Source organism: Cervus elaphus, chromosome 24 (genome assembly GCF_910594005.1).
Source record: "Cervus elaphus chromosome 24, mCerEla1.1, whole genome shotgun sequence".
Lineage (NCBI taxonomy): Eukaryota > Metazoa > Chordata > Mammalia > Artiodactyla > Cervidae > Cervus > Cervus elaphus.
In genome coordinates, this window is record NC_057838.1 from 63,232,076 (window position 1) to 63,241,438 (window position 9,363).

The 9,363-nt window shown below is 63.5% G+C and overlaps 1 protein-coding gene across 1 annotated transcript in view; it reads left to right on the forward strand.

Moving 5' to 3' along the window:
• The window catches only part of LOC122682520 (SREBF chaperone), a 98,788-nt gene extending 89,641 nt beyond the window's left edge, over positions 1–9,147 (forward strand). Inside the window, exons 9-23 of the mRNA XM_043885316.1 lie at positions 219–331; positions 1,253–1,347; positions 2,268–2,366; positions 2,506–2,724; positions 3,438–3,814; positions 4,306–4,494; positions 4,598–4,799; positions 4,880–4,995; positions 5,087–5,606; positions 5,687–5,772; positions 7,273–7,355; positions 7,456–7,622; positions 8,203–8,283; positions 8,469–8,675; positions 8,753–9,147. Of these exons, the coding sequence (XP_043741251.1) occupies positions 219–331; positions 1,253–1,347; positions 2,268–2,366; positions 2,506–2,724; positions 3,438–3,814; positions 4,306–4,494; positions 4,598–4,799; positions 4,880–4,995; positions 5,087–5,606; positions 5,687–5,772; positions 7,273–7,355; positions 7,456–7,622; positions 8,203–8,283; positions 8,469–8,675; positions 8,753–8,998 (2,800 nt within the window). The 3' untranslated portion in view covers positions 8,999–9,147. The remainder of the gene's footprint in view (positions 1–218; positions 332–1,252; positions 1,348–2,267; positions 2,367–2,505; positions 2,725–3,437; positions 3,815–4,305; positions 4,495–4,597; positions 4,800–4,879; positions 4,996–5,086; positions 5,607–5,686; positions 5,773–7,272; positions 7,356–7,455; positions 7,623–8,202; positions 8,284–8,468; positions 8,676–8,752) is intronic.
• The last annotated feature ends 216 nt before the right edge of the window (positions 9,148–9,363 follow it).

A 9,363-nucleotide genomic window follows, 5' to 3' on the forward strand; every position in this document is an offset into this window, starting at 1 on the left:
GGCTCCTCCGCACGACTTGGAAGCCAGCCTGAAAGCTGTGAGCCATGTAGACAGAGGCCTCCAGGAGGGTGGGGTTCCAGTCCTGTGATGTGGGAGTTGCTTGGCAGCCCCCACTGTGGGCCAGACCCCACAGGCCCCCAGGACCCAGGCCTGCTGAGGAGCAGCCATGTGTTGGGGGCCCCCCTCAGCATGTTCCTCTCCCCCTGCCCTGTCCACAGGGAGATCTTCCCCTACCTGGTGGTGGTCATCGGGCTGGAGAACGTGCTGGTGCTCACCAAGTCCGTCGTCTCCACCCCGGTGGACCTCGAGGTGAAGCTGCGCATCGCCCAAGGTAACGGGAGGGTGGGGGGCATGGCAGCACCTCCTCCTGCCAAGGGAACGGGGAGCCCAGGGGCCTCCCTCGCCCTGGCCTCCACTAAGATGCCCGCTTGTTAGCGTGAGCCCTGTTCAGCCATGGAGCCCAGGGCCCTATTTTGTCCAGGTCCACATGTTAAGACCACAAACCGCCTCTGCTGCGGCCTCACGTGTTTGACCCTTTGTCCAGCTGGTAGCTGGTCTTTTCTCTCCCTGCCCCACTCCATCATGTGAGGCCCAGGCTCCTGGAGCTGGTCAGCTCAGAGACGCTGCCTCCACGGCTGCCAGGAAAGACCCGTGTGGCCTTAGTGGCGGGAGCTGGGGAGCTGGGTTCTGGGGAAAGTGAGGAAAGAGCCTGGGCCCAGAGGTCTGAACTCTCAGGTCTCCTCTTCCTCCTCCACCTCGGCCCGTGTCTGTGGGAACAGGGCTGGGGGCAGGCTGTTCCTCACTCAGCAAAGCTTTGTGAGCCTGTGTGAGAGGCCAGGCCCTGCCCTAGACGTGGGGTTCCAAGGAGACCAGGGAAAATGGCCGCTGCCCACTAGGCGCTCAGAGGTTTAAATGTGCGACTATGGGGCCCGGGAGGGGCTGAGGTAGGACACAGCTGGTTCTCCTGTCCCTCGACCCCTCAGCCACGTGCGAGGCTGGACGTGCCGATCTGGGCACGTGTGGCTCTCCTGGATTTGCTCAGCTCAGCACCCCACTTCTCCAAGCTTCCTCAGATGGTCGGAGCTCTCCTCTGGACCTCCAGGCCCCCCTTCCCTGTAGAGCTGTACCCGGAGCAGGGTCCTTAGGGGCACTTTGGTGGGCGGCTGTCTCATGTGGGCCATGCGGTCATGGGCCCACATGCAGCGGACAAAGGTTACATGCTGCCCTGTGGCCCTGTTGTTGTCCCCCCCAGGCCTGAGCAGCGAGAGCTGGTCCATCATGAAGAACATGGCCACAGAGCTGGGCATCGTCCTCATTGGCTACTTCACCCTCGTGCCTGCCATCCAGGTGAGGCCTCTGGGTCTGCAGCTTGGGCTGCGTGGAGCCCATTGCTGAGCCGTGGGGCTGTGAGCAGAGGTGAGGGCGGACCTCCACTGACAGGAAGCCCACCTTTGCTGCCGGTTCTGGGAGGAGTTTTGTGAAGGGAGCAAGGAGACGTCACTTCCTGTCCTTTCCCCACGACTGGCAGGCCTGCTGAGGTTTGAGAAGGAGCCCAGGGCCCCCAGGCTCCCCACTCTACCCCCAGAGGGCGTCTACAGGATGCGGATGGTCTTGGGACATGAGGGCTGATGTGCCGCTGTGCGGTCCACCCTTCATTTATCCACATTTGAGTAGAAGCCATGGTGATGCACCAGAGGTCTCACCAAGGGCAGGGGAGGAAAACCGGTGAGAACACTCTGTCTATCCACAGAGCCTGGGGAGAAAAGAGATTCCCCTTTTCAGTTTCTAGGTAGGATTAATTTTCCCCTGTGCTCTTCCTCTCCTTTCATTGGTCCAGCGTAGTCATTGGCCAGGAATAAGAAATTTCTGAGAGCCCCCAAACCAGGCCAGGTCTGGGCTCTCGGTAGGTGTTGGTCCCTGGCACTTGAGCAAGGCCAGGGCCTCAGGGAGGGCTTTTGGGGTACTGCAGGCTGCTGGGGCTCAGTGCGTGGGGTCTCTGCTGCCCCCTCGTGGGGAGGGAGGGAGCTGCTGCTGCATCCTCCTTGGCAGCTCCCAGATGTCAAAGTGCCAGCATCTCTCCTCCCCGCTGTGCCTGGCAGGAAACTGCCCTGCAGCACCCAGGGTGCCGGCTGTTGGGGTGCAGTGGTCAGGGCCCATGGCTGTGGTCCAGGGGCTCCCACGTGGGGCTGTGGCCGCGGCAGGCAGGGAACTGGCTCTCCAGCGCTGGGCCCTGAGGTCGCAGTGTCCTCTCACTTGCTTTTTTCCAGGAGTTCTGTCTTTTTGCTGTCGTGGGGCTGGTGTCTGACTTCTTCCTTCAGATGCTGTTTTTCACCACTGTCCTGTCCATTGACATTCGCCGGATGGAGGTAGGAGGGAGCTGAGCCCCGCCCTGCCACCTCCTCCTCCTCAGTCCTGGCAGCACTCAGGGGCCTGGGGCAGGGCCGCAGCCCCCGGTGGGAGCTTCTGGGCCGCGGCTGCGGGCCCTGACCATTGCGCCCCCAACAGCTGGCGGACCTGAACAAGCGGCTGCCCCCTGAGGCCTGCCTGCCCCCAGCCAAGCCAGTGGGGCGGCCAACGCGCTTTGAGCGGCAGCCGACTGTGCGGCCATCCATGCCCCACACCATCACACTGCAGCCGTCCTCCTTCCGCAACCTGCGTCTCCCCAAGCGGCTGCGTGTCATCTACTTCCTGGCCCGAACCCGCCTGGCACAGCGCCTCATCATGGTACCTGCCACCCCCACCCGCAGGCCTGCACTCAACGGCCCTCTTGCCATTTGCCTTTGTCTTGGGGGAGGGGGGTGGTCCCCAGGCCCTCATGGCCCCTGGAAGCCTCCCCTCCTGCCCAGACCTTGTGGTTTTGGGGATGGGAAGCCTGTCTCTGGAGAAGCAGCTGGTGTCATCAGGGAGAGGAGTCTGCCCAGAGTGACCAGGATGGGTGCTCTGGGACGGAACCAAGTGGTTCCCCAAGTCAGAGTTCACTGTGCAGGCAGTGGGAAATGCTGGCTGGGCAGCGGGGAGGAGGAGCAAGGTTGGCTGAAGTGAGAGGGGGGCGGGGCTGAGGCCCTCTGAGGACTGAGACCCGTGGTGTCCCTGGAGCAGGTCAGGCAGCTGGTCCCTGTGGCTCTGCTGACCGTGGGGGCCCAAGCTGAGGGGGCGGTTAGGGGGGAAAGTTCTGTATCAGACCCGGGGTGCTTCTCTCTGTTTGGCCAGGACTCAGACCCGAGCCTGGAAAGGGAGCTGGGTCCGTCCGGGGGGGCATTTGGTCCCAGTCCTAGAGGACTTGAGGCAGAGGGGAGGGGTGGGTGGCCTGTGTCCTCTCTCCACCCCCAGGCCTGAGGCCGGTCCTGCCACTTTGCCAGTGTGAGGGCCAAGCGTGCAGCGGGTGAGGGCTGCCTCTTCATCCCTGGGGTTCTGCTGAGCCCCCACTCCCTCTGCAGGCCGGCACAGTGGTCTGGATCGGCATCCTCGTGTACACGGACCCGGCCGGGCTGCGCACGTGCCTGGCCGCCCAGGTGACGGAGCAGAGCCCACTGGGCGAGGGCGGCCTGGCCCCTCTGCCGGTGCCTGGTGGCGTGCTGCCCGCCAGCCGCCCAGACCCTGCCTTTTCCATCTTCCCGCCGGACGCCTCCAAGTTACCCGAGAACCACACGTTGCCGGGGGAGCCGCCTGAGCCCGGGGGTCCAGCCGAGGGCATCCATGACAGCCCGGCCCCAGAGGTCACCTGGGGGCCTGAGGATGAGGAGCTCTGGAGGAAATTGTCCTTCCGCCACTGGCCCACGCTTTTCAGCTATTACAACATCACACTGGCCAAGAGGTGGGTGGGCTGAGCCAGGTCCCCCCTCCCACCTGGTTGTGTCAGCTCACTGCCCCCAGAGCACCCCTTCCCTCAGGAGGGAGACCCATGGGTTTGAATTCTGAATATTCTTCCAAATAACCACCCATCAGGTTGTGGAGTAGGAAGCAGTGCTCCCAGTAGCCACAGCCTGAGTCCCTGGGCCCTGCTCTGGGAGGTCATAGGTCGCTGTTGGCTACTTAGCCAAAATGAGATCCACGCCTCACCTCCACTCTGCCAGAATGGGTGACAGGTGGCAGTGATGGCTAGGGTGCTGGCGTCTGTGACAGAGCAAGGTTGGGGTGCCAGAGCTGAAGGGGGGAGGGGAGCCTACTGCTGGGAAGACTGTCCTGGGAGGATGGTTTTGGAGCTTGGCAGGTCAGGCCAAGTCCCATGGGGAGAGTAGACAGGGCACTGGGCAGCAACAGGCCCTCAGAGGGTGTCTCCGCTGAGGCTGAGCGTTGCTGGCCCAGGTACGTCAGCCTGCTGCCTGTCATCCCGGTCACGCTCCGCCTGAACCCGCGGGAGGCTCTGGAGGGCCGGCACCCTCAGGACGGCCGCAGCGCCTGGCCCCCACCCCAGCCCGGGCAGGGTGGGCTCTGGGAGGCCAGCCCCAAGGGGCCAGGCACGGCGCAGGCGCACAGAGACCTCACCCTCTACAAGTAAGGCCCACGAGTCGAGGGGGGGGGGGGGACGGGGAGTAGGGCGGCCGCAGGGGTGGGGGGAGGGGCCGGGGCGGGTCTCACCAGGCTCTGCCGGATGCAGGGTGGCGGCGCTCGGCCTGGCCTCGGGCATTGTCCTTGTGCTGCTGCTGCTCTGCCTGTACCGAGTGCTCTGCCCGCGCAACTACGGGCAGCCCGGCGCGGGGCCCGGCCGGCGGCGGCGGGGGGAGCTGCCCTGCGACGACTATGGCTACGCGCCCCCCGAGACGGAGATTGTTCCCCTGGTGCTGCGCGGGCACCTCATGGTGAGTGTGGGCGGGGCCGGGGGCGCCGGGGGCCGACCCGTGCCGCCGCCAGTGCCCATGTCCATGCCACGCTCCCACAGGACATCGAGTGTCTGGCCAGCGATGGGATGCTGCTGGTGAGCTGTTGCCTGGCAGGCCACGTGTGCGTATGGGACGCGCAGACCGGAGACTGCCTCACCCGCATCCCGCACCCGGGGTAGGTGCCCCGCCCCGCCCCGGCTCCGCCCTCACCCTGGCCCCACCCTCACCCTGGCCCCACCCTCACCCAGTCGCCCCGCCCCTGGCAGGCAGCGGCGGGACAGCGGTGTTGGCAGCGGGCTGGAAACTCAGGAGACCTGGGAACGGCTGTCGGACGGCGGGAAGGGTGGCCCGGAGGAGCCTGGGGACAGCCCTCCGCTGCGGCACCGGCCCCGGGGCCCTCCACCACCTGCCCTCTTTGGGGACCAGCCGGACCTCACCTGCTTGATTGACACCAACTTCTCAGCGCGGTCGCAGCTCCCCGAGCCGGCTCAGCCCGAGCCCCGGTACCGGGCGGGCCGCCGTGCTCAAGACTCCGCAGGCTACGATTTCAGCCGCCTGGTGCAGCGCGTGTACCAGGAGGAGGGCATGGCTCCCGTGCACACGCCAGCCCTTCGCCCACCCTCTCCCGGGCCTACGTTCCCCCTGGCCCCTGAGGAGGAGGCTGGCTTTCCTACAGAGAAGAGCTGCCCATCCCTCGCCTGGGCCCCCAGCGCAGACGGCTCCATCTGGAGTCTGGAGTTGCAGGGCAGCCTCATCGTGGTGGGGCGGAGCAGTGGCCGGCTGGAGGTGGGCAGCGGCGGCTGGAGGGAGGCAGGGGGGGTCTGGGTGTTCCCAGTTACAGGTGCTCACAGCCTCTGGACCCCCAGGTGTGGGACGCCATCGAGGGCATCCTGCGCTGCAGCAGTGAGGAAGTGTCGTCAGGCATCACGGCCCTCGTCTTCCTGGACAAAAGGTGGGAGCGCTAGGACCCCTGCCTCACCCCTAGATGCCCAGCTCCGCACACACTGAGGTCGAGCTCTGCTTCCCCTTCCCTGGTGTGACCTGACTTTCTTCTCGGTAACACGCCTCACACCTGTGAGCTGCAGGAAGTCTGCCTTGATGGGAGGTGACAACTCAAGAGGGTAAAGGTAGGGAGTGAAAAGAGGGCCCTTCACCACTGACAGTGTGAAGTGCAATCTTCCCCTCACCTTCTGAGGTCAGACTTGTCTAGGTAGCCCATCATTACTGACCCTTCTGGGTTTTCAGTTCCAGAAAAACGGATCTTTAGAACTACCGCCTTATAAAAACTTGCCTTCCCCTTTGATGCTGCACACCCTTCTCGCCTCCCTCCTCACCATGCCTTTTGGCTAGGTGTTCCCAGGGCGCCATCACATCATCGCCTCCGTGGTGGTGGGGGGTCCCAGCTACTCAGACTGGGACCCCCACCTCTGGCTGATAGACGGAGGGCTCGCCCACCCAGGTGCCTCTGGTGACCGCCTCAGCTGCCCATCACGCTGGCTGGCTCTTCTTCCCGGCCCCTGAGCGCGCGGCCCAGCGTCTGAGCTGAGCTGAGCCTTGTCTTCTGCGGTGGGGACGCCCCTCGCCCTGAGCTGTCAGTTTCTGTGGCTGCTGCCGTCTTTCCCGCCACGGCCAGGCTTTCTGCTCAAGCTTCAGCTGACATCCTTCCGTGCAGCCTGGCCAGGTTCACTGGCTTCCCCCGAACTTGAAATTCTCCCCCACTGGTGGTTTTTTGCCTTTTTAGGGAAAGCCCACATGCCTCAGCCTAGCTCTCAAGAGTGCATGGCTCCGTCCTCTCCTTCCTCTGCCCCAGCTCTGCTGTGGACCATTCAGCTTCCTGGGCTGAAAACTTGTGAACCCCACTCACTTCACAGCTTTGGGGCCACAGAGCACACACGTCTTCATCTCTGCCATCAGCCTGTGCCTAGGACTCCCAGGCAGTGGGCAGAATCCTTATTTCTGTGTGGAAAGAGGAGACGGAGCAGGCAGCACTCGTGTCGGAGCTGCCCTTCTGTCGTAGGACAGCAGTGCCTTTGTGGCTCCTCACAGCCCCGCCTCAGCTGCTCTCTCCACTGAAGCCTCTCCTGTGGCTCCGGGCTGTGGAGGGGAGACTCCCCTCCCCCAGACTCTGAATTTCCAGTCATACTCATGATGTTCCCCAGGTACCACTTCATTCGTGTCATCAGCTCATTTACTCCTTGTGCCCCCACAAGGCACACATTTGTTCCCATTTCACAGATGAAGCATCTGAGGCCCAGAGGGTGACGCCGGCGTTGCGGCCAGGGCCCTCCTGCTCTGCACCTGGTCCCTGCACCTGTGCTTCCGTCTTGGCTGAGTCCCTCACGGCCCCACGGCTCCCCGGCCGGTGGGATGGGCCTGTCGAGGCCCATGGCGCTCAGCCCCACGGCCAGGGGCTCTGAGGGCGAGCCCCCTGGCAGCTGCTCTTGTCTTTCAGGATCGTGGCCGCCCGGCTCAACGGCTCCCTTGATTTCTTCTCCTTGGAGACCCACACTGCCCTCAGCCCCCTGCAGTTCCGAGGTCAGGAACCTGGGCAGGCCGGGGCCTCACCTAGGGGTGGAGCGCGGGGGCCGCTGCAGGTGTCTCCTCAGAGGCCCCTCACCTGGCCTGTTGTCCGCAGGGGCCCCGGGGCGGGGCAGCTCCCCCGCCTCCCCCGTGTACAGCAGCAGTGACAAGGTGGCTTGTCACCTGACCCACACCGTGCCCTGTGCACACCAGAAGCCCATCACAGCCCTGAAGGCAGCTGCCGGGCGCCTTGTGACTGGGAGCCAGGACCACACGCTGAGAGTACGTGTTGGCACGATCTCTTGGGCACGGGGTGGCCCAGCACGGGTGGGGGGCATCTGGGGTCAGTCAGGCAGGGAGAGGCTGGAGGTGTCTTGGATGAACTGTGGAAGGGAATTCCTGACCAAAGTGTGATTTGGAAAAACCCAGAGAAATCAGAGGAAAATGAGTATCACATAATCACACATATATGTGGAATCCAGAAAAATAGTACTGATAAATCTATTTTCAGGGAAGGAAGGAATAGAGACGCAGACATAGAGAACGGACCTGTGGACAGATCGGGGGAAGGAGGAGGGATGAGCTGAGAGAGGAGCACTGCCACGCGCACCTACCGTGTGGGAAGTAGCTAGTTAGTGGGGAGCTGTTGTGTAACACAGCGTGCTCAGCCCGTGCTCTGTGGAGACCTCGGGGGGTGGGGTGGGACAAGAGGGTGTGAGGGGACAGAAAGGAGGGGAGACGTGTATACTCACAGCTGACTAACACTTACAAGCAGAGACTAACGCAGTATTATGAAGCAGTTATCCTCTAATTAAAAGAAAACCCCAAGGAGCCCAGCACCTGAGGCCTCTCTCTGCCACAGGTGTTCCGTCTGGAGGATTCCTGCTGCCTCTTCACCCTGCAGGGCCACTCAGGGGCCATCACGACCGTGTATATTGACCAGGTGAGGGCCATGGGTGGGTGTGGGGGCATTGAGCCAGACCCACCACGGTCTTGCTTCTGACTCCTGGGCGCTGGTCCCCAGGGCCTCAGAGGCAGGCAAAGGTTCCCTCCCGCCCGGGCACTGGGACTCCTTGGGCACAGAGGTGGTTCTCCACAGTGACCAGGCCCCCACACCTGCTCCCGCAGACCATGGTGCTGGCCAGTGGGGGCCAGGACGGGGCCATCTGCCTGTGGGACGTGCTGACTGGCAGCCGGGTCAGCCACATGTTCGCTCACCGTGGGGACGTCACCTCCCTCACCTGCACCACCTCGTGCGTCATCAGCAGCGGCCTGGACGACCTCATCAGCATCTGGGACCGCAGCACGGGCATCAAGCTCTACTCCATCCAGCAGGTAGGCGAGGGCGCCACGGGGCCTCGGGCCGTCAGCAAGGGCCCCAGACGCCGAGCCTGTCCTGTCTCTGTCTCCAGGACCTGGGCTGCGGCGCAAGCTTGGGTGTTATCTCAGACAACCTGCTGGTGACCGGCGGCCAGGGCTGTGTTTCCTTTTGGGACCTAAACTACGGGGACCTGTTACAGACAGTCTACCTGGGCAAGAACAGCGAGGCCCAGCCGGCCCGCCAGATCCTGGTGCTGGACAACGCTGCCATCGTCTGCAACTTTGGCAGCGAGCTCAGCCTGGTGTACGTGCCCTCCGTGCTGGAGAAGCTGGACTGAGGGTGGGCCTCCCCGCCCCTCTGCCTGAGGAGCTTGGTGGGCAACGCACTGGACCTGGACTGGGGGGAATGCTGAGTCTTGGGGAAGCTGCTTCTGATTGTCCTTTCCTGCCTCATGACTGTAATATTAAACCTTTTTTTTTTAAATGACATCAGCCAGGGGCCTTTTGAGCCCCTTGTGTCTTCCCTTGGATGACCTCTGCCATCACTCACACCCTCCTGGTGCCTGAAGTGCAGGACTGGGTTAGACCTTGCTCAGCTCAGAGTGGCTCCTGCCAGGAACCACGTGAAGTCACAGGACAGTTACAAGGTCGGGGCGGGGGGGACTTGGCGCCAGCTCTAGACGCTCCTTGCATAAGCAGGTCG